The 24,909-nt window shown below is 38.5% G+C and overlaps 1 protein-coding gene across 2 annotated transcripts in view; it reads right to left on the bottom strand.

The window, feature by feature from the left end:
- Positions 1 to 879: 879 nt before the first annotated feature.
- Positions 880 to 24,909, bottom strand: part of GRB14 (growth factor receptor bound protein 14) — a 61,497-nt gene continuing 37,467 nt past the window's right edge. For both annotated transcript variants that reach the window (XM_058165006.1, XM_058165007.1), the window contains 11 exons: positions 19,075 to 19,196; positions 17,294 to 17,368; positions 15,515 to 15,652; positions 12,013 to 12,123; positions 11,695 to 11,790; positions 7,717 to 7,794; positions 6,470 to 6,586; positions 6,317 to 6,386; positions 4,538 to 4,625; positions 1,748 to 1,841; positions 880 to 1,312 (listed from right to left, as the gene is read on the bottom strand). In XM_058165006.1, coding sequence (XP_058020989.1) covers positions 1,166 to 1,312; positions 1,748 to 1,841; positions 4,538 to 4,625; positions 6,317 to 6,386; positions 6,470 to 6,586; positions 7,717 to 7,794; positions 11,695 to 11,790; positions 12,013 to 12,123; positions 15,515 to 15,652; positions 17,294 to 17,368; positions 19,075 to 19,196 — 1,136 coding nt within the window. In that variant the 3' untranslated portion in view covers positions 880 to 1,165. The remainder of the gene's footprint in view (positions 1,313 to 1,747; positions 1,842 to 4,537; positions 4,626 to 6,316; positions 6,387 to 6,469; positions 6,587 to 7,716; positions 7,795 to 11,694; positions 11,791 to 12,012; positions 12,124 to 15,514; positions 15,653 to 17,293; positions 17,369 to 19,074; positions 19,197 to 24,909) is intronic.

Genomic DNA, 24,909 nt, shown 5'->3' with positions numbered 1-24,909 from the left:
GTTCTCCATTGCCGGAAGGTTACAACGAATGATCCCATGACCCCGGGGATCATAAATATGAGTCAGTTGCCAAGCATCTGAATTTTGATCATGTGACCATGGAGATGCTGCAGTGGTCATAAGTGTGAAAAATGGTCCTCATGGTCACTTTTTTCAGTGCTGTTGTCACTCCAAATGGTCACTAAGTGAACTGTTGTAAATTGAGGACTATCTGTACATAAATGTTGCTTCGACAATTAAAAGGACTAAAAGGGAAGGTAACATATTAATAATACCTTTATGTAAGGAGACGTCAAATGTCCTTTAGCTATTTTGAACCGCAGTCGATCTATACAATGAGTTGTTAATAGAATAATGAGATTTGTAGTTTATAATATCTGAAAGGTTGCAGGCTGCCTTCTTACTCTCCATAGATTTAATGGGCAAGCAAAGACTTTTACTGTAAATGTGTACTATTATCAAAATGTGAGCTAGCTATAGCTATTGTATTTGCCCGATATCTGTGTTATCCAAGAGTTTGATGTTTACCTTGCAAACAAATAACATTTTCCCCTCTTGAATAAATTCTGAAACCATGATCTGCAACACAATGCATCAAACTATATCTGGGTCATCTTTCTGTATCTTAGCTGATGTAAAGGGAAAGAATAAATGGCATTGCATGGGTTACGTTCATATAATCTCATCATATGCAAAAATCAATAAAAGGTGTAGGAAGCAAAGAAACAAACAAACGGGTGTTTTATTTCTACACTGTACTCAGATGCAACCCTGGGAGGCTAACAGTCATGTTGGCAGGGTATATTTTTTGTCATTTAATAATTATACGGAGAAAATAAAGAAGACGTTTGAAAAAAAAAATAGTGAAAAACACGTTTATTGAGATTTTGAAAAATACTCCCTAGGATTCCAGCACTGCACAGTTACACCATTTCAGTCCAAAGTTCATATCTGGAAGATTAACCATTGATTAATCAACTCTTAACGCAGAAGTACTGCGTTTTGGTTTTTCTGTAGAAAAAGAAGCTCTTCTCTGTAAGCTGAAATTTACATTCAATTACTTCTTTTTAAACTTCATTTTCATAACAAAGTGCTTTTTCAAAAGTAATGTTCTGTCTTGATTTGTTATTCTAAGTGAGCTTGGGGTGAGATGTTGATATTTTAGTTAAAGTGCAATTCGGGCACAATAATGTTTTAACTTGCAAGGAAGGATGCCTTTATTGAGTTGGTAGAACTCCACGAGCTGAATAAGATCAGAGAATCTAGTGTGACCATCATCCAGTGTATAAAAGAGTTTGCCTTCCTCTTCTAACTGCAAAGGGGGAGAGAGAAAATACATAATCTATATCATGTACAGTCAATAGGTAATTTACCAGACTACTATTATGGATATATATGGCAGCAGCATCTTGGGTTTTATTGAATAAAAACATTTCTCTTTCCTGCAGGAATTTTATTCATCCATCATCTTTCAAGAAGCAAGTTCTGTGAAATATGAACTATATCTTATAAGATACAGAGCAGTAGAATGATGGTTCCATATATAGGCTTATTGGGATATGTGTCAAAACTGACACTGACGTCATAAAGAGAAGTTGATATCCCAAATAAGAAAGTAATTTTCATGGGGAACAAGGTTTTTGGTTTGGAAATTTCTCTTTCAGGAAAAGTGCAAAACCATGGGATTTGGTTCTTGTAAACAGAACATCAAATTATTTTCATTCAGCACCTTCATAGCTATACTTACCGGCACAATTTGGAAGTGCTTTATTTTTAATCCATGGCTTAATGACAACACAAAAGTTTTGGGGTTGCTTTGACTATCCCGTACCAAGAAAACTCTGTGGAAAAAAGGAAAATATGGTCAAGTATATTAATCTAAAGTAGCAAAATATGAAATTATGTCCATAAATAATGACATTGTGGTGCTAGCAACGAAATTTATTTTTAGAATTTTTTTTAATCCAATCTTTATTATTTTTATAAATAACTCGAGGTCAATATACCATATATTCTTTCCTCTTCCTATTTTCCTCAGAAAAAAAATGTTTCTTAGTACATTTTATTTTACCTCTTTATTTTTTTAAAAGTGAACATAATTAACATTAATTGCTATATTCCAGGTGTCACAATATCCATAATAAAGTTAAGCAAGTCCACAACCGAAAAAAGAAAATTTGCCAAGTGAGTTTAAGGTATGGAGCTTTACATTATACTATGGACAAAGAGGGAATAAAAATGTGATTAATACTGTACATCTTATATGCTATTGTACCCACATGAAGTTCAAGATAGATAACATAAAAAGTCCCCAAATGAATATAATTGACATATGTAAAAACTAGCAATATTATCAACAGCAAATAGCAAAAATGTCTCTACACCTTTTTTAATAAATGATGACACTAAGGCAAGGGTACCCATTTTCTCGTATTGTTTGTTTTTGCTTTAGAAAGCAAAATCTTTGTGGACAAGATTCAACATACTGGAGATTAAAAATTCAAGGACAGAAATAAGAACTGAAACGTTATGACAATGTAGTACTAAGCATTATGGAGATACAGAGGTTTATAAGATAGCTGATGAAAACAATCAAAGATTGATGAATTCTCTGGAGACCGAATCAATGAAAAGAAAAAGAAAAGAATGACAAGATATTTAACTCCAGATGAAGAACTTTGTTTAAAAAATAGTCTGGTTTTGTAATAACCAAATGAATAAATAAATAAATTCAATGAAATTTTTAGGAGTATATTACATAAATATTTACATTTGACAGGATGCAAAGACATATTTCAGAACAATTACAATCAATTATGGGAAAAATATATTGAAGGATAGACAAACCTAAAACTTTCTTGGCTAGATCTTATCTTGACAATAAAAATGAGCATACTACCCAAGATGATCAGTGTATTTTAAATGATACCAATTTCAATCTCAATCAAAATCTTGCTGAATTGGCAAAGAAGAACGAAGAGATTTACACAGAGTAGGAAAAAACAAACAAGAATAGGATTTAAAATTCTGCAAGATTCAAAGAAAGATGTGGCCTTACATTTCCTGACTTTAAATTATATTGCCACACCACCTGGTAATATAATTGCATAACATAACAGATAAAATCCCCAAAGAATAGAACATCAATCATAGGGGAAACTTAGCTAATGGACTTTATAGATACTTATAAGAAAACAAAAGAAAATAATTTGAAAGACCATATAAAACCAAGTCCAATAACAATAGGGAATCTTCTAAAAACAAAAATAGGGCTGTCAATTTCAACAATGTTAAATCACTTCTGACATTTTTTAATAAAGGCAAAATGAAGTGTCCATTTCCAGAAGCAGATGCTGGAGAAGAGGAAGGGAGCCTCTCTGAAGGCATCATAACATAAAAGGCTGGGAATGTGAGTTTAGCTCTATCCTGATACAATATGATGGACTTCCAGCAGATTAGGTAACAACTTAAAACAGATTTGAAAGTCGCAGTTGAGGTCCACATTCAAACAGGGACCATCCACTGAGGGCTGCATGGTTGGAAAAGATGGGTCATTCCCATTTTCTCTCTTTTTTTTTTTGCATTTATATCCCGCCCTTCTCCGAAGACTCAGGGCGGCTTACACTATGTCAAGCAATAGTCTTCATCCATTTGTATATTATATACAAAGTCAACTTATTGGCCCCAACAATCTGGGTCCTTATTTTACCTACCTTATAAAGGATGGAAGGCTGAGTCAACCTTGGGCCTGGTGGGACTTGAACCTGCAGTAATTGCAAGCAGCTGCTGTTAATAACAGACTGCATTAGTCTGTTGAGCCACCAGAGGCCCCTCTTTTTGACCTCTTCTTGCTCTCCTCCTGCTGGTCTACTGTCAAGGGGCTTCCCAAAGGTGCCTTTTCAAAAGGCAACTGGACTTTCTTTGTTTTGCTTGAAGATATTTTACTTCTCATCTAAGAAGCTTCTTCAGTTTAGAAGTGAAGAACTGAAGAAGCTTCTTGGACGAGAAGAGAAACGTCTTCAAGCAAAACAAAGAAAGTCCAGTTGCCTTTGGAAAAAGCACCTTTGGGACAACATGACTTTGATGACTGAGAATCTCCATAGACATGTCAAGGGGCTTGAATTGAGTCTATGTAGAGGGCTTCTGAAGTTAGGAAAAATAAGCTAGGTGGTACTTCAGATATAGGTAGGTACCCATACTGAACTACCATTATTTCATGCTTGTTTGATTAATTGATTTTAAGGCTGCCTACTCACTGGTGACTTTGGCATCTTACAGAAGGTTAAAACAACAGCAGCTATTAAAAAAGTCAAGGATGGTGGAAGGAATAAATCAGCTTATTCGAGATTGCTGCTGGTGCATAGTAGGAACGCACATAAAACTCTGAATCTGCTGGAAGAGTCAGGACTTAAGTTCTTGCCCAAAGATCAGCAGGTCAGGATCATGTAGATCTTGGGGGAGATACAATTCCATAGAGTAGGTGTGGCAGCATAAACAGTCAGTCATAAAATATAAATATCAAGGGGGGAAAACTTACCCATCCACCAGTCCTTGCCTCAGAATCAGTTGGTGTGCCTCTTCTCTAGAAATCTTATGATGAAACCATGGCTGTGAACTGTGTATAGCTAAAAACATATGATTCCAGGTAAGGTAATACACCTTTACACTCTGCTTCAAATATCTGGGGATTATTTTCTACAAAGTGGCTCCTGCAAAGAGTGTGCTAAATCCCTAGTCCAACATGCCCAACATAGTACTGGAGTATTTCTTGGCTTTTTTTCATGCCAGAGGTGTCCATTTTATTCCAGTAGTCTAAAAGCTTTTTGATTCAAAAGCCCTAGAACAGTGATGGGCTAACCTTTTTGCTGTCGCGTGCCAACAGTGGGGGGAGCATGGGGGGGTCATGTGCGCATATACCCACACCCATAATTCAATGTGCACGGCCCCCCACGCATGTATGCACGACCCCCTCCGCGCGTGACCCCCACTTTTGGCATGCGATGGCCTGGTGGGCCCGTTTTTCGACCTACCCAGGTTCCAGAGGCTTTCTAGGAGCCTGGGGAGGGCGAAAACGGCTCCCCTCCCCCGAGGCCCTCCAGAAGCCAGAAACGGCCCATTTCTGGACTTCTGGTGGGCCCAGAATGCCTGAAAATCAGCTGGTTGGTGCACACATGCATGCTGGAACTGAACTAGGGCAAAGCTCATGTGCCCACAGATATGGCTGTGGGACGCGTGCCATAGGTTTGCCATCACGGCCCTAGAACATGCATTATATGAATTTTATTTGGGTCAAACCCTTCATTTGGATTAATCCGTTCAAAATTCTGATAGGCTATCTTTTAAATTACTAATTGTATTTATAATTGTATTTCCAATTTTATTTTGCAACTTGAGGCTGGATTTTTGAAGCACAGTTGAAGATCTAAATCAAATCATCATTTCCTGGCCAAATTTCAAATTGATCCCTTTGTGTTTGGCTCCTTTTATACTAGACTTTTTATACTGGTAGACTCTTATCATCTTGGAATTGCCTTTTGGAAGCACGGTTCTCATCAGATAGCTTTCTTTAGATTAGGGTGTGCTGGAAAGCCAGTGGTTCCAAGTTACTATTACTTGAATAGTTCAACTGTTCTTTAAAGCCAGCTGATAATTTATTTCACATATCAGTTCCTAATTTTTTTTTAAAAAAAAGTATTCATGTTATCATCCTTGGTGGTTTTATTTAGGAAATAAAGGATATTCCATATGGTCTAAGTAGCTTGAATCAATAGAATGTATCCCAAGCCAAGGTTCCTCAAAGCGGTCAGTATTGACCCCCGTAGGTTGATGGGGCTATCCACTATTATCATTCTCACTATTATTATTTCTAGCGCTATTTGTTAAAGTAGTATTTATTAAATTATTTTCATGTTTGGTGTGGTGGGGGTAAATCATGAATCTTCATGAAAGGCTTCAATGAGCTGAAAAGTTTGGGGACTCATGCCCTAACCATGTATTTTATAACATGCTATCATTGCCTTGCTTCTGTGATCCTCCCAAGAATTTTCTGGCTTGCCTAGAAACAAAAGTATCTGAAGAATCTTTGGGTCAAAATGGCAAAAGTTCCACATCGTGACACATATACAAAAGAGGCAAAATTTTCATGTTGGGTTGTCCTTTGATAGGCCCCCAAAGCAATCTCCATCACTTTTTTTAACAATAAAGCTGAGATAAACTTGTTTTATGGTATCATTTTGTGAATATATGTATGGATGTATATGATGAATGAATCCATGACATCACATGACATTCTACAAGATCCGCCAGTGGTCCATACCTGTAGTGGAGGGGATACTTTGCAAAGTGCTGGGGCTGCTATGTATACCAAGACGTAAGCTCCCTTTTTTCTACATAAAAAGAAAGGAAAAGTACTAAATTTTTAAACAAAAAAACGTAACATTAAGAATGGCTTTAAATGAAATTTTCATACCCGCCATGCTAGACCTTCTTCGACTGCAACCGATAAGGCTTCTGTGGGGTTTTCAATAATTCTGGATTTATTCCCTGTGAAGTCCATAGCCACAAGAGAATTCTCTGAAACACTTCTCTACAGGATAAAAAATGTGTTAAATGCATCCACCAAAAATATTTTACAGTATACCCTTGATTATTCTCACACAAAATCAACATGGAATCTATTGATTAGCCAGCAGAAAAGTAAAAATAAGGGCATGTTTTCTGGAGAAGGTGGTATATATGCAATAGATACCCCCATTTCTTTGTAAGATTATGCCTGGAAGATATGTTTTTTATACAATGAATGTTGCCGAAGCCCCACCCACCCGCCGGCCCCCACCCACCGGCCTCTGCCTCCCAGCAATTTGCCTCCTTGCAGCAAACAGCAAGCAGCCTGGCCTGCTTCAGCACAGCCTGATTTAGCACGAGCAGCTGACTGGCGGTTGGATCTGCCTCCTGGAATATCGCCTATCAGCTGTTCCAGGCTGCGGGGATCGCCATCACCCATCACCACCATTGCCACCCATCGCCGCTGCCGCCTATCACCGCCTTCATGCTCCCATTTTCGGCCTGTTCCAGGCAGTGGGGATCGCTGCTGCCTCCGGGAGGCAGATCCAACCGCCAATCAGCTGCTCGTGCTAAATCAGGCTGCGCTGAAGCTGACCAGACTGTTTGCTGTTTGCTGCAAGGAGGCAAATTGCTGGGAGGCAGAGGCAAATTTTTTTTCTTGTTTTCCTCCCCAAAAGCTAGGTGTGTCTTATAGTCCGGAGTGTCTTATAGTCCAAAAAATACAGTATAGCCTACTCTAACATAAAAAGAACCCAAATACCATCAATTGAAAAGGAAAATGGAGGGGAGGAAACAAGAAACAACTGCAGAAATTATATAAAGAGTACCAAACTAATAACTGGAGGGCTACACTTGGTCCAAGAGATTCCACTGAATACTGTGGCATCAAATTAATTTATAAATTCATTCATTCCTTTGTTTATTCATTCTGTTTGCATATAACCAAATCAATAAAAGTATACAGACAATAAGTCACTGTGGGGAAATCACCTTGTTTTGGCAACCAAAACAGAAAAACCTGTAACAATAAACAAGCTAGACAATTTCCTCCCTTTCCATTATCTCCAAAATCAGTTGCCTGAGAAGGCCACATGATGCAACAATCAGGAGGTTTCAGTTTCAGTTTAAAAAATTGTTATTAAATATACTTACCATGGGTGTGCTAAGAAAACTGCCTCCACTTCTACCTTGATAGGGCTGTGTGTAATTCTTGTACAACTGCATTCCATACTATAAACAAGGAATAAGAACTATTACAATTTTATGTATATAATTCAACTGTCTGAGAATATTCTACCATTAAAATAGAAACACAGGCACAGCATGCATTTGCAATAGCACGTAGACTTATATACTGATTTACAGCAATGTCTAAGCAGTTTACAGGGTCAGCATATTGCTCCCAACAATCTGGGTTCTCATTTGACCAACCTCAGAAGGATGGAAAGCTGAGTCAACCTTGAACCGGTCAGGATCGAACTCCTGGCAGTGAGCAGAGTCAGTCTGCAATACTGCATTCTAACCACTGAGCCACCACAGCTCCTGCAGCCTGTTTATTTGAGGGATCATCTGTCCCTGATTATGTCTACCCTATCCTACCCTACCCTAGGTCCAAAAAGAGGATCTTGGTCCCATCTATTAGAGACTGCCATCTGGAGGAGCCCAGATAGAGATCTTTTTCTGTCATGACACCCACCCTTTGGAACATCCCAGAGATTAGATTGGATCCAACCCTTTTTTTAAGGCCTTACACAAAAGGTTGCATCATTGAGTTTGGAGACTTGGGTGTATGGCAGAGCCTGTGCAATGGTTATATTGACTGTGTTGGTTGTTCTTTAAAAAAAAATATTTTTTTTGCTATTGATTATGCGTGCATTTTTAAATGTTATATATTTTATGCTGCTTTTAATTGTTATTAGTTGCCCAGAGGCAAGAATTTGAGAGGGGCTGGTATATAAATTGAGACAGACAGAGCAGATAGATACAAGTGAATTCTACCACTAGGCTGTATGATTGAAGATGAATGGTTCCAGACTAACATCTCTAAAAGACCCAGAATTGGAGAATGTTGACTTAGAAAATTAATCCTATCACTCAATATGATCACAGTCACAATGATAAGCCAAATTATTATTCCATCTCTTTTAAACGTGGGCTGAGTGATGTTCTGCTACATACTAAAAACAATAATGATGCCTGTGTTATAGTTTTTTTTTCCAGGCGTTCTCAAAATGATAAAATAACAAGTTTTCATGGTTTTTTTAAATAACTGAACAGATCTCTATCTCAAAAACTAGGAGCAGGAGGAGGAAAAGGAGAATGTCTGCCTAGATTTATTCTTATCCTTTGACAAGTAGATTATAGGGAAAGAGACAGGGCCACCTGATGACCCAGAAAACTTCAGTGTACCTGAAAGAACATCCCTACGGCTTGCCAATAACAATAGTAATACAAAAATCCTGTAGTACCCTGGAACAGTTTTTCATTGATTCCAACACTAACAACAAAAGGGCAGCAAGCATTTGTGTGTATAAGGTAGTAGCAAGGTGGAATTAGGCTCCCGTTTTGTTTCTAGATCCCATCCAGAAAAACCCTAGAAAAATCCAACTCTATTTGCAGTTTTAAACATCTCTTATATCCTGAACTGGATTTGGATAAGTGCTTAAGTGGTGATTAAATAGCGATATAATTAAAGCAGTTACTTAAACACTCTTTTTATGCATAATATAGTTTTGTGCTATTAGGTAACTGGCTTGAGGAAAGTATGAACAAAAAGCATTTTTAAAAGACCCAATCTTATTTTTTACACGGAGTTCTTGGGAAGCTAGCTGAAGAGGCATTTGCTAAGATCCCAGGAAATGTGATCAGATCATTCTGCTCAGGACAGAATAACAATGACAGAAATCTTTATTTTGAATTAGCAAAACTGTGTGTTACTTGGAGGAAGATAGCCTTAGAACCACTTCTCTTTTAAAAGAAACTAAATCTTTCTTGAAGATTATTCTGTGAGGTATGCCAAATCACATCAAACTCTTTGACTGCATTAAGTTATTATATCCCAATTAAACTACCTCATCCCATTTACAGTGATTTATGGCTTAGTGTGACGAGTGAACCCAAACAACTGTGCTTTCAGTAAGTTCTAGTTAAGCAAACCATGAGTTACTATAATGTATAAAAAGTTTTTTATCTCAGCCAGTAGACAAGTTACAAGAATGATCATACACAGATTAGTTACAGGATAAACTTTTCCTCTCTTAACTTTATTTTCTGAAGTTATCTACAACTCCTGAAATGTTGTCCTAGGACAGGGGTCTGCAAACTTGGCTCTTTTAAGACTTGTGGACTTCCAACTCCCAGAGTTCCCAGCCAGCAAAGCCAAGTTTGCAGACCCCTGTCCTAGGAGAACCTTTCAAATTATGCATAATATGACTAGGAGTGGGTTTTGCAATCACTTACATTCTTCTATAAATTGAGGAACAATATATGATCCAAGCCAATGGCCTAAAATGATGTACAAACCAACCCTTTATGGCAACCCATTTACTATAATTTGTTCAACAAACCATTCAGCCCAACAAACTGAATCTGACTTCCCTCTTGAAATATTATTGTAACTACAAGTATATAATGGGCCAAAGTATGTGTCCAATTTTACTTTTCCTAAAAGGAAAAATACTTTTTCTAAAGGAAATGTTTTCTTTATCCTAACAGAGATTGTAATAGTTTATCAGTGTTTTAAAAATGAATGAATAAAGAGCAAATAGACATATATTAACAAAGAAATCCCACTAGTCTCAGGCAGAAATATGTAGACTGGATTAACATATTGCCTTAAACCAGGGGTCTTTAAAGTTGGCTCTTCAACTTTGGCTGAGGAACTCTGGGAGTTGAAGTCCACAAGTCTTAAAAGAGCCAACTTTAAAGACCCCTGCCTTAAACCATATCTTATTAAAGTTAAGCAATTAGGCCATAACTGTCTTCAGACAATATGTCAAGGAGCAAAAAAATCCCACAATATGCTTTAGTGTATTGTGTGAATCAACATTGGTATAATAACTACCAAATGAGTGATGGTTTTGTGGTAAGATTTTTGAATTAGTTCAATTGTAAGCAGTGAACCTTACCGCGTTCCAGTGAAAATATATGTTTTATAGATGATTTAACTTCACTGGTATCTGCTGAAATTTCTATTATTTTCTAATCTATGCTGCATATTTTAGATTTAAAAAAAAAATCCATCTAAACTGCCTGAAGCAATGTAGTCCTCTTAATTGAATTTTAACGTTCACTTTTATTGGAGTGGAAACTCCAATAAAGATGGAAAGTTTCCTATCACTACCAGTTAAAAGGTGTAATGCAGCTCTGCTGCCTTCTGATCCCTAGAAATCCAACTGTGACAGAACAAAGCAAAAGGAATGGGAAAAATATTGGCAAAGTACGGGATTGCTATAAATGGAGCATCATCCTCAAGGAATAAACACTCTTGAACTAGTTCTTTGGAATAACAGTAACGAGCACTTTTCTGATAATCCGAAACTGGTGACAGTGCTTTTGCGCATAAATCACTTCCCCGCATCCTTTGATGGCTTTTTCATGTTCAGCCTATTCTTTGACCATGGCAAGGCATATTTTAAGTAATTCACCTCTCCTGTAGCTACCTTCCACTTCTTCAAAAGGAGTATCTCTTCCAAACATTGCTGCATTGTCCATGATTGAGTTGGTTGTGTTATATGCAGTGCTTTTTCAGTTGTGGTTCTCCCTCACAGGATGCCCTCCCCAGGAAGCACGCCTGGCACCCATTTTAGTGACTACTCTTAGTGACTTCCTCTTTTTCCCAACACTTTTAGGGAGCTTTGACTTTATATTTCTATTAGGGGTTTGTATATACTTTTGTCTTACATCCTTGTGGTGCTACGTTCTAATTCTAATTGATTTTTATGTTTTAAGCAAACATTATTTACTGAAATAATTTTGCAGATGAGAAATATACACATGCAACACTGAGCTTCCAAAGGCTAAAAATACCACTTTTACCCAGAGGCTAAAGAGAAGAGTGAAATGTATTGTGTACGGTAACTATAGAAACAATTGGTGAAGACAATGCACAGAAGAAGAGAAGACATTTACCTTCAGCAACCGAATTGCTGTCATCCAACAGGTCCTACTTTGCTCACTGTCTGCATAAAGGCATTTCAGGTCTCTGGTTCCTCCTGCTTTATAAGGCTAGAAGGCCACAGCATATTGTTTAGCATTAATGCATATCTTGAAGACTATACCTGTTGAAATAAAAGCCACTAATTCTCCTATTTCACAAACAAAATCTCTTCTTTTCTTAGTTTTTTTTTCCTCCTTGCATCAAAAAAAGTGGCTTAGCATGTGGGGGGGGAACCCCCCCACTAATGTGCTGAAAGATGTTTAGCTCTTATTAAAATACTAAATTCTTACCTTGAAGCAGAACCCAAAAGTGACGGGCACTCCAGATATCTTTTTGCCTCTCAGGGACATATATATGTCGCTACTGCTGAATTCACTGAAAAGCTGGAGGTGTCGTGGTTCCTAAAATGAAAAACATAAAAAATATTACATCCACTTTTGAATTATTGCTCTCAGGTGTGGGTATGTGGTTGAGAGAGGGAGAGAAAAAGCCTACAGCGGAACACAATGAATTTTCAAAGAATTATGGAAAGTTTTTCCAAGTTGTGTATAGCATCTTCTGACCACTCAAGATCTTTTAGATTAGGGAAACCTTCATCAATACTACTAAAATAGCCTTATACACTGAAGAGGAAGAGTAAACATTTTTAAAGGAAAAAAATTGGAAGTACTGAACACGACAAATCTGTTTTGGCCAGCAGAAGCATTGCGGGCCAGTACTTTGATATTCCCAGGCCGGCCCCATAGGCTGGATTTAAGCACCTCACAGGCCAAATCTGGCCCACGGGCCTTGAATTTGACACCCCTGATTTCTGCTAAAACCAGAATGTGGCTTATTTGGTTTTGCTGTTTTTTATTTGTTGCACAGGATGAAGTATCAATCCAGTCACAATAGTTTATTCAACAGATTACTCCAAAAGCAAACTATGGTCCAATATGAAGTGGTACCCTCCTGTGATTTTTCCGCTATTAGTTTCACCCAGAAACAACTGTGGATCTCAAATTTGAGAACGAATCAAAATGTAGATTGGACAAAACTGTTGGAAACAACCAACAAAACCATCACTGCCAGAAATGCAGAGGGAACTAGATGTTATTGTTTATTGTAGTGCAAGGACACAGCAAGTTTTTACCAAAGGCCTTAAGGCCTTGACAAATATGCATCAATTGCAGGGACAGCTAGTCCTCAGGGAGGGTCAAAAAAACCCCAGATGACAGATCAGTCCAAGACATGTCCAGCCACAAAAAAGTATTGGGCCAAAATCAAAAAAATGGTTCGAAAAAATAAAGGACCAACCGATCGATTGGAAACCAGAGACATTCTTATTAGCAATATTCACTAGACACTATACCAAAGAAATAAAATACTTAATCTTACATATCGTAACGGTTGCAAGAATTTCATAGGCACAAAATTGGTAAAAAGGAAATACACCAATAGAGAAAGAACTGATAAAGAAAATCTTAGATTGTGCCAAGATGGATAAATTAACACAGGAAATTAAGGAAAAGGAGGATACAGAATATTATGTAATATGGGATAAATGGTACAAGTGGCTGGAGATTAGAAAAAATGAACAGTGATGAAAGGGGACAACCAGTAAATGCAAGATATCTGTAATATGTATATAAAATGTATAAATGTAATATTATGAGTGATAGGAACTATAGAGTAATAAGGGATAATGCGATAAGAAGGAAATAAATATTATAAGGGGAAATGGGAGAAAATCTAAATAGTAGGAGATCACCACTACAAAACGGTTGTAACAAGGGGATGTATGTTATGTGTTTGGTGCTTGTTATGTTTTGTTTGTTATAAAAAAAAACTTTTTAAAAAAAAGACAGATCAGTCCAAGTAACGGAAGCCAGATCCGTTTGTACATGCAGCAAGGTTGTTTTCTGAACACAGGGGTGGGGTTTTTGGTCATACAGGGGTGAAATGTAAAAATTTTTACTACCGGTTCTGTGGGGTGGCTTGGTGGGGGAGGGGGTAATGTGACTGGGTGGGTGTGCCCAACTTTTTTTTTTTTACTTTTAAAAGCATTTTTTCTACAACCTCTTCGGACGAAGAACCTGTAGAAAAAATGCTTTGAAAGGGTTCTGATGATCCCAGGTGAGTTGCCTGATCGCCAGAACCCTTTCAAAGCATTTTTTTTACAGCCTCTTCGTCCAAAGAGCTTGTAGAAAAAATGCTTTGAAAGGATTCTGATGATCCCAGGTGAGCCGTGCAATCATAAGAGGCTCTTTTTTTTTTACTTTTAAAAGCATTTTTTTGGCCGAAGAAAAAAATGCTTTTAAAAGTTAAAAAAAAAACCTCTGATGATTGCACAGCTCAGCTGGGCATGGGAGGGGAAGCGGGGGGCAGGGATTTTTGCTACTGGTTCTCCAAACCACCCACCGCCATCGCTACCAGATCAGGCGATCCGGTCCGAACTGGGAACATTTCACCCCTGTCATACAGTCATGCCTACCATTGTAATTTTTTGGCCCAGACCCTGAAGATAGCTCTGTGGATATTTTTTCCCAGGTCATGATATCTTCCCTTGGCTTCAATCCCAAGAGAAGGAAAACTAACTGCTACAAAGCTCCTGAATCGGAGAATTCCCAACCATTTGCAAGACAATTAGGAGAAGGAGGACCCTCAGTCCTCTTCCAGAGTGTGGCTGGAAGAACTGAAGTGACAATATTTTAGTCCTCCAGTAAAAAGGTTTCTGAGAACAGACATATTTCACCAATTTGTTGTTGTGGGGAAAAGAGGAGGAGGAAAGAGTTATTAGGTATGTTCGCTGCTTTGCGTTATTCAGAAAAATAAAAAAGGTGGGATGAAAATAAATAAATACAACTAAAAATGTACAGGAAATCACTGCTGCCGCCACAGGTAGAGATGTGATACCCTCCTAGAGACCATAGAATTGTAAACTTAATCATAATGCAACTTTTTTTTAAAAAAAGAATTTTATGTTTTAAGAGCAACATCATTAATCCTTTAAAGTGGAAAGTTAACTATACATTTTTTCAAATAATAATTCATTACAAGTCTATATCATAAGGACTGGATTATCCACTTTTTTACCTCTCTTTCTCCACAACAGAGAATTTACAACCTGGGGTGTCCCACACCCCATGGGGTACGAGATGAAATTTCAGAGGGTGCCGGAAAGAGTGGCTTGTGTCACTTAGGCACAATTATTTTTATAGAGAGCGTGAATATTAATCAAACATTTCCTAGGGGTGTGATGCATAGAAAATGTTGGGAACCATTGTGTCAACTCTGAAGCGAACCTGGCTGAAGCCATCTTGTGCTGCCTCATAGTTGCCACGAAGCCTGATGGGAGGAAGGGAGGGGGGGAAGTAGATAGCCCGGCTACAGTCAAAACAAAAAGTTTTCCTGTGAGAACCAAGGTCATTGTAACAGGTGCCTATTGAAGGAGAGGAGCCTGCCATCCATCTTCATTGGACAATGTGACCGGTGACACCTGGGGGGGGGTGTTTAAACTCTTTTAATTAGGTGAAAAGTGTGGGAACTTTTAGAGTTTGTTTTCACCGGCTGTGCCGATATCATGTATCCAATAAACATGTTCTTTGAGGAATCTACCTGCCTTGGAGTTCTGCTTTCAATGGATGCGTTACTCAGAACGTGGACACTGCTCAACAGGAAAAAAACTGAGAGGAAATTTTTCTAAATCTCTACAGACTTAAAATGACAAAAAAACCCACCACCCATCTATTGCATAAAAACAAAATGTATACCAATTTCTAACACTTCTTCCTTTCCATTTGCCAAATTTACCTTTGATGTTCCCTTAGTGGAAAAATACAGGCCAGATCTTCGCAACAAAAAGTACATTTTTTTCCAGGTTTTCTTCCCTTGTTCTTTAAAATGCAAATAACCATGAATTTCAGGATATGCAGTAGAACTTAAAAACATCTGGAAAAAAAAGAGAGAGAAAGAGGGAATAGCAAGAGAAAGCGAGAAACCCCACTCTTTAAATTCCATCGGAATGTTCTTTTATCTTGCAGTTCTTTGTAGACAATGAAGAATTCTAGCATTGCTTTGGCATTTGCTCAGGACAATGAGCTTCTGCATAGTATATATATTGTTGAAAGATCTACAACTTTCTTAAAATGCTAAGTGCTGTAAATGCTAAGTGTGTTCAAGGTAACTCCATAGTAAGTTCACCTTATTCTACAACCATTGCTACTCTGGGTTGCTATTTGCGTTTTTCAGAAGAGTGATTAGTAAGACTCAGATCTGCCAACTTTTCCTGTTGCAGGACAAAGTCCCCCTATCTTCATGAAAGTGCTTATAATTAGTGTAAGATTTTTCACAGCTGGGACTAAAATTGTGCTCAGTTGTCTCATCCAATATTATTCACAATTCAACCAACCAGCTATAATTCCTTCAATACCTTTTTGCAGATGGCAGGCTATTATTACATATAACATTATCTGATAGCACAGTTAGGTGAGAAGGCCATTCTTTTTCTTCAGGCTCACTTTTTCTTTGCTACACAAATGTAGCAAAGCACACACACACGCACACAATATACACAGCGACTTCATTAAAAGGAAGAGATGCTTATAAACCTAACTGACACCTTAAAAATAAATAAATCTTAAGCCAGATGGTATCCACCTGAGGGATTCCAAGAACTACATGAAATTGCTGACCTGCTGATAAAAATACACAATCTGTATAAGATTGCCATCTATTCCCAAGGAAAATTATCAGTGAGACTCCAATTTCTAAAAGAGGAACTGAGCAGAGATACTGGCAATTATAGGACAATTAGCTGACAATTAATTTGTCTCAGATCGATAATAATCAAACAGAGAAAAATGAGAACCAACATCGCTTCATCATGGATAGATCTAAGTTAAATCTCTAAACTGTCTTATAGTATCAAAAAGCACGTAGACCGAGATGACTGGACAAGTCCTGAAGATCTGGAATACTCAATTAACTTTTGCCAAAGGCTCCTGAGCAGTTTCAGCAGCAGAGGGAAGAGTGGTGGTGATGTTAAGGAGAAGCAATTGGCTAGAGAACAGAAATGCACAAATCACTTTTGGACTCGAGTGATATTCAATATTCAGTTCAATATTCAGAACTGAATCATCAGGAAGTGCTGGTAGAATCTGCATTTTTAATCTGTTTAAAAATCAACTGGAATGAAGGGGGATCAACAAAGTGACTGATGATGATTCCCCACCCACCACCTACTATTTTAATGAGACAAGTGGATTAGAACAGGGGTCTCCAACCTTGGTCCCTTTAAGACTTGTGGACTTCAACTCCCAGAGTTCCTCAGCCAGCTTTGCTGGCTGAGGGACTCTGGGAGTTGAAGTCCACAAGTCTTAAAGGGACCAAGGTTGGAGACCCCTGGATTAGAGCACCATAAAAGTCAGCCACAAGGAATGCAATCTCAACTAAGGATGCTTCACAGGGAAAAATTAAATCGGATCCCCAATTCTTACTACTTTACACAAAAAAGAGAATGTGCTTAACAGGTCTTAATGGAATTTGTGGTTTGATCCACGGGTAAATGATTTCATTTCAGTAATATCTTACTTGCAGTATCTGTGTGTGGTTCATTGTGCCATTGGTCTCATTTGAGAGGGATACCAGATGATCTGGGAAAAAAATCTGCAAAATAAAAAGTTAACAGAAGGCAGTAAATGTTTCACAAGCATGAGCTGGACACAGGCTATATTGTGGGCTTCATAATGACTCATCATAATCTAGACTGCAAAAATCCAGGCAACCACTAGATGGCAAGAAAGCCATATAGAAAACCAGAAAAGTCCAGTTGCCTCCTGAAAAAGCACCTTTGGGACAACCATGACCTGGATGACTGAGAATCTCCACAGACATACAGAAAACTTTTTAACAACTCTGACTACTCTGGTGATCAACTGGAATTTAGCAACTTTGTATCAGAATTATTTATTTGTGAATGTGAATTGAAAGAATACCTGACTCCCAGTAAATCAGGATATTTGATATTATAATAAGCCAGGATAATAAAATCAAACAATGAGAATTAGTTTTGGGGGAAGGAGGCAGCTTTCCTCATAAGAAATACTTCAGCAGCCATTGTGTCTGAAATCAATGTTCAGTAGAAGAGCATTTCCTTGGTAAGTCCACGTTGATGTTACTTACTAAAAGAAATAACATGGGAGTAGGTAGGGGAAATACATTTTTGCTGCCTGTCAGAATTCCATGGCCAAGGAAATTTTCTATGGCTAGGTAGTCCTAGCGTAACAACCACAATTGAAACCAGCAATCCATCACTAAAAAATGTGGTCATTAAGCAAGACATGTGACTATAATGGGATTTCTCTGTAGCTGTTAAGTGAATCACTCACGGTCATTAAGTGAGACATCATGCGATCGCAACATGTAATTTTACAATTGACTTCTCCACTGGCTCTGCTTGTTGGAAGTCAGCCATGCAGTACGCAAATGGCAACTGAATGACTACATGACACTGTGACAATCATTAATGCAAGGACTTATCGCAAACTTAACTTTTACAAGGCTGTTGTAACTTCAAGTGGTTACTAAACAGGGCGGTTATTAAGTGAGGACTACTTGTAGCACTTCCGAGTCCTCTCCAGATGTGTTCCAGCACAATTGGAAAGTACCATGTTGTGGAAGACTCTTATAATGTACACAGCTCACAGCTTGTAATAATTGAAAGGAGCCCAGGAAGAAAACCATTTGTCACTTTTGTCTGTATATAAAACAATGTGCAGTCAATTGTCTCTCAGCAGGAGATTTTTGACTGCCACCATAACCTTCAAGCTGTATTCATACATAGGAAGTAGCTGAGGAATTTGGAGCAAGGAAGGTTTTGCAAGCCTATTTGCAAAGCTGTTGGTTTTTTTTTCAGAAGATGGGCAGAAGAACAAAGAAAATGCCAGTCCTTCCACTGGGTGGGGGCATGAGAAACCCATGTCACTTTAGGTCAGAGTTGGGGAACGATGGCCCTTTTATGGCTTGTGGACTTCAACTCCCAGAATTCCTGACCCAGCCAGGAATTCTGGGAGTTGAAGTCCACAAGTCATAAATGGGTCATTGTTCCCTGCCTTTGCTTTAGGTGGTCTGGCTAGTGGTGAATGATTCCTTACTCCACACTACAACTTTATCTTGCTGGATTCTAGTTAAAAAAAGCAGAACAAAACGGGGCTGAACTGTTAAGTCTTTTGAATCAAAGGGATAATGGTATGTCCTCCAAAGATTTTTGTCACTAGACTTCACAGAGCTGATGAGTTCCTGAAGAATTATGCTGAATATTAAATCCGAGGTATTTGCCTATGTTATAAACATATTATGCAATAAGAACTTACCTCGGGGGTTTTAAAGAACTCATATTTGGCGTAATTTTTCCGGAAATAAAATTTATTGCCTTCTTCAATTCCCCACTTTGAATGGACTTCAACAATCATTTCATGGTCTTCGACTATTCTTTCTGTGAAGCAAAAGAGAATAAATGCAAATCCTCGTTCTTTCTCCAAAGAGGCTGGGAGGAAGTGGCGTACCTGAACCCTTTCAGGTGGGGTTCAAGGCCAGTTGTGCTACTGAGACAGCACTGATTGCACCTGTGAATGCCTTCAGGATATATATCCATTCTTGCCCTCCTGGATCTCTTGGCAGCTTTTGATACTAGTGACTATGATATCCTTCTCCACTGATTCAGGGGGTTGGGAGCACTGTTTTCCAGTGACCCTCCTCTTTTGATTGTAGGCCAATTCGTCAGTACTGGGGGAAGGGGAAGAAATCAATCTTTAAGCCCCTTCCACATGGACTACTCAAACCTCAGGTGTCTCATCTGTCCTGTTTAACGTCTACTTGAAGCTCCTGGGTGATATTTGTAGATCTCTATCCCAGGCCAGACAGATTATGCCATTCAAAATTGGAAGCTGCAAGATCTATGAGGAAGAATTGATCAACCCTAGCAAGAGAGAGTGACTCTGAACCTCTTAACTGCTCTACCGGGAGTGTTCCCCATCCATCCTCCTAGACTGGAAATTAAGGCTTGCTCCAGGTCCCCTCCCTTCAATGCAGTTATCTGGTGGAATTCTTAGAAAGTGACACCTTTCTGTAGCTGCACCTATTTTGTGGAACAGCCCCCCACCCCACGAAAAAAAGACTCCGTACTCATTTCCCAGAACCCCATTATAATCTGGCTTTTCCCAAAGGTGGTATATCAGGACAGAAGGGAACCCAGCATTTGTAGGTTTCTGACGAGATAGTTAGGGTGGCTTGGTGGCAAGAGAACGTTTTTAATTTTTGTTATTGTTACTGGCTTACCTATTGTTAGCTGGCCAACATTACCTTATAAAATATGAGCAGCTATTTAAACACATACATTTCCATTTCTGTAATTGAGAAAAACGGTCAGAAGTCTGAACGATTGAGGCAATTTACAAACACTGTAAATTACTAGCTATAATTTGCTGCAGCCCCTCAAAAATAATGTTGCTACCATTGTAAACATTTAAAAAACTGAAGACCATTAAATTGGTCTGCTCAGGAGAAGAAAGAGTTTTGAAAGCCGCATAGCTTAAGGGAAGACACACAAATTACCATCATCTGTAGTTTAGGATGTGTAACTATATTGGAGATTGGCCATTCTGAGTCTAGCCAAAACTGACTTGAGGGAAAACTCCCTTGGAAGCCCTTGAATTCCATGGAAGAAGAGAAATGTTCATAAATGAACTTAGTCAACACTGTCACACCCTAAGAGATTCCTTCCTGGCCTGTAATAATCAGAAGTATATGTAACTTGGCCTTCATACAAAGTAGCTTCTGGTAGCTGTTGGACAAAACATAGATGCTCATAGGAGAATATTTAAATACTATAAATTATGCCGAAAGCATGTGCTCCATTCTATTTCTTCACCAAGTAATCAGTGCTGCTACTAAGAAATCAAACATTGGCCTTGTATTGCTTTGACATAATCTGCACTACTATTAATCGTTTCATAATTCCCATCGCCAATCTCTTTCCACTTATGACTGTATGACTATAACTTGTTGCTGGCAATCCTTATGATTTATATTGATATATTGACCATCAATTGTGTTGTAAATGTCGTACCTTGATGAACGTATCTTTTCTTTTATGTACACTGAGAGCATATGCACCAAGACAAATTCCTTGTGTGTCCAATCACACTTGGCCAATAAAAAATTCTATTCTATTCTATTCTATTCTATAACATATAGGTAAAGATAAAGGTTCCCCTCGCATATACGTGCTAGTCGTTGCCGACTCTAGGGGGCGGTGCTCATCTCCGTTTCAAAGCCGAAGAGCCAGCGCTGTCCAAAGACGTCTCCATGGTCATGTGGCCGGCATGACTCAATGCCAAAGGCGCACGGAATGCTGTTACCTTCCCAACAAAGGTGGTCCCTATTTTTTCTACTTGCATTTTTACGTGCTTTCGAAACTGCTAGGTTGGCAGAAGCTGGGACAAGTAACGGAAGCTCACCCCATTACACGGCAGCACTAGGGATTCGAACTGCTGAACTGCCAACCTTTCGATCAACAAGCTCAACATCCTAGCCCCTGAGCCACCGCATCCCTATTGACATAACATAACATATACATAACGTATAGATATAACATATAGATATAACATATAGCTATACATATATACATGTAGATAGATAGATATAGATATAACATATAGATATAACATATAGATGAAGGTATATGGCTAGGAGTTGTAGTTTACCAGTAACTGGGAGGGATTCCTAAGGATATGAGATAGGCAGATGTGGATGTCTCATGATATAACAGAGGTATTTGTTGCAGGATATAAACTGTTCCCAGTCAAGCTGCCTTTTGCAATTGATTGATGGAGAATTTATCAATGCCAATGGTGTTCAAGAGGTGTTCCAGTTGCCTTAGGATTGCACCCAAGGCGCCAGTTACTGTTGGTACTATCTTTGCTTTCTTTTGCCACAGTCATTCCTTTTCTATTTGCAGGTATTTGTATTTCTTGTCTTCACCAGTTCTTTCTGTTTTATTCTGCTATCTCCAGGTACCGCCAGGTCCACTATCCAGACTTGTTCGACTTTCTGGTCAATAATTATTGAATCTGGGGTGTTGTGTAGCAGGTGCTTGTCAGTTTGAATTATACAAGTCCCAGAGCATATTAGTTTCTTTATTTTCTATTACTTTCTCTATTTTATGGTCTCACTGGTTCTTGCTTGCAGGCAAATGGTATTTCTTGCAGATCTTCCAATGCACCATTGTTGCTACTTTGTCATGTCATTGTTTGTAGTTAGTCTGTGTGATCTTCTTGCAGCAGCTAACAAGTGACCCACTGTTTCTTCAGCTTCTTTGAAGGGGCAGTGCTTGCTGACTGTTGTTGTCTTCTGAATCCTGACTTTGCATGCATTTTTTTCTTAAAGCTTGATCAGCTGCCAGAATTAGACCTTGGTCTCTTTCTTCAACTTTCCTGCTCTTAGCCATTGCCAGGTCTTATTATTATCAGCTTTGCCTGCTATTTTTTTTTAAATTTACTGGCCATGTAATACTTTGTCTTCCATGATGTCTTTTTTCTGTTTTTCATTTGGTCTTTTGAGTAGATCACTTTGGTCTACCAGCATTCAGTAAGCTTTCTTGGTATACCGGCTTCAGTGCATCTTCTTCACTATTCTTCGGATGTGCTTTCAATGCCCTTTTTTCTTCTTCAGCTGTCTGATCTATTATTACTATTTTTAATGGTTGACATTCTTTTAGAGAGAATTAATATTAATAGCAATAGTATTTTAGAGGAAAATACTGTATCCTTACTTTCCCATACCCAACAATTGGAAGATCATCCTGCTGATGTTTGGTTACATTGTATCCTGCAACTAAGGGAGGGTCATGATCATTGCAAACTCCACAGCTTCAATAAAAGATGCTGGCTGAGGACAGTGGGCTATCCAATCCCCCCCCCCCTCATGGTTGTATCAGCTGAGCCAAAAATTGTTTCTAGCCCACACGAAGTTCTCAATTGCTTTGTGGATTTATTTATTTATTAAAATTATTAATTTGCTTACCCCTTCTCAATGATTCTGATCGAGTCATAATAAAAAAAAATCATCATAAATGAATATAAAACACGTCTATTAAAAATCACAAATAAAACACAACACGTGGCCCCAAAACTAGAAATGTTTTCATTCCTGGAGCTGGCTACTTCCAGATATGTTGTGTTCTCCAGCTCAAAAGGCAGTTGAAAACAGCATGGTTTTCGTTACTTCCCAAACAGACAAGAGGGGAACGCCCATCCTCATTTGGTGAGTCAAGCTGTTCTAAAACAAGAGGGGCTTTCGCCAAGAAGCTCATTTTCCAGACTCCCCCCCGCCCCCCGGGCCACAAGAAAAAAATCCTCAGCCAGCCCTCTGTAATAATATTCAGCTACCGCTACACTTTTCCTGCCAGTCAATGAAGCCAACCTCCCTTAAGTTCTAAAAATAACATATTCCAGATCTTGGAATAAGACAAGTGTTCAGGAAATATAATATACATATAGCTTGTCCTTCAAACTAACTAAATTCATAAAGTCTGACCTGGACAAAAGATGGCAACTTTTCTTCAAAAGTTTCCTTTCATTTCCATGCCAGCAGAGGAACTGAAAAACTGAGCTGTCTCAAAATGTGCTTCCTTTGCTAACTGTGAAGGAAGCTTTCAAAACTAGTCTGACATTTAACTGTAGTTACACAGATGTCACTGTGGCATTTATGAAAATGCCACCTTGTATAGGAGGGGAAAGGTGTTTTTTTTTTTAAATCATAACCATCTCCAATAGAATATATTAACACATTTATCAATTGCACCACTGATTGTTATTACTTAGATAAATAACCATTATTTCCCCAAATGTTTAGACATCTTTATCTTCTAATACACTTAGAAGCTTTCAGACATTCATGCAATCCAGTTTTTCTCTACTCTATTTCTTTCTTTCTCCACCCAACTGATGTTTCTAAAATTCTTCTGGAGCGCAGAATGTAAACGGACTGGATTTGTATTTAAAGTATTCACTTTACCATTTGTAAATTAACACATTGTTGGATTCCCAGAATGTTCCTTAAGCGTGCATAAACTATTATCTTGCTAGCTAGCCAATTGTGTTATTAGATGAAGAAGGAACATTGTACTTTTGTCTTAGGCAATCAGAGCCCACCCCCCACCCCGCCCGATAATATGTTAATTTTGACTAGCCAACTTCACCAGGTAACATAGCTACTGCTGGAATTTTAGGAGTTGAAATCCACCCAAACATAGGTACACCAAAGTTTGGAAAGCTGGAATATCTCTACTTTGCAACAAGAGCTCACCTACTTAAGGTTCCAGTCAGCCACATCAGGACTGACAACTCCGAAGTGAACCTGGCTGCCAGTTGCTTTCATTGGATAATGTGACCAGTGACATCTGGAGAGGGAAACATTTGCTCTTTTAATTAGGCTAAAACCACGGAAACTTTTAGAGTCGGTTTTCACTAGCTGTGCCGATGTGATGTATCTAATAAACATGTTCCTTGAGGAATCTACCTGTCTTGGAGTTCGGCTTTTGGCGGATGCGTTACTTGGAACGCTGACAAGGTCCTTTTTAGGATTGTATATGCAGGCAGAGCTCAAATACAGCTTCTGTCTCCCCATTAACAGCACCACCTTTTCTCTATTTTACTTTTATTTCTTTGGGTTTTTTTTAATCCCACCTTGATTATTGTTTATAAATAACTCAAGGAGGAACTTGTTGTTTGTATTTTGGGTTTTAAATATGGCTGTAAACCGCCCTGAGTCCTTCGGGAGAAGGGCGGTATAGAAATTAAATTATAAATAAAAATAAATAAATAAAATGTATCTAATATGCTTTCCTCCTCCTATTTCCCAGGAGGGTTGGGTTGAGAGGGAGTGACTGGCTCCAAGTCACCCTGCCCATTTTTCATGCCTAAGGCAGGACTAGAATCTAACTGACATTTAAAACATTTAGAACTCCAACGGACATTTTCCAACTGAAATTTAATACTCCACAGTCACTAAACTGGTTAAGTGCTTCCAGCTTTCCCCATTAACTTTGCTTGCCTGAAGCCAGCTGGGAAGGTTGCAAATGGTGACCTTTATATACATGCCAGTTGCCAAACACCCAAATTATGATCACGTGACCACACAGGGATGCT

The sequence above is a fragment of the Ahaetulla prasina genome, chromosome 1, assembly GCF_028640845.1.
Source record: "Ahaetulla prasina isolate Xishuangbanna chromosome 1, ASM2864084v1, whole genome shotgun sequence".
Taxonomy (NCBI): domain Eukaryota; kingdom Metazoa; phylum Chordata; class Lepidosauria; order Squamata; family Colubridae; genus Ahaetulla; species Ahaetulla prasina.
The sequence above is the reverse complement of the archived record's forward strand: the minus strand, read 5'-3'. Positions and strand labels throughout refer to the sequence as shown.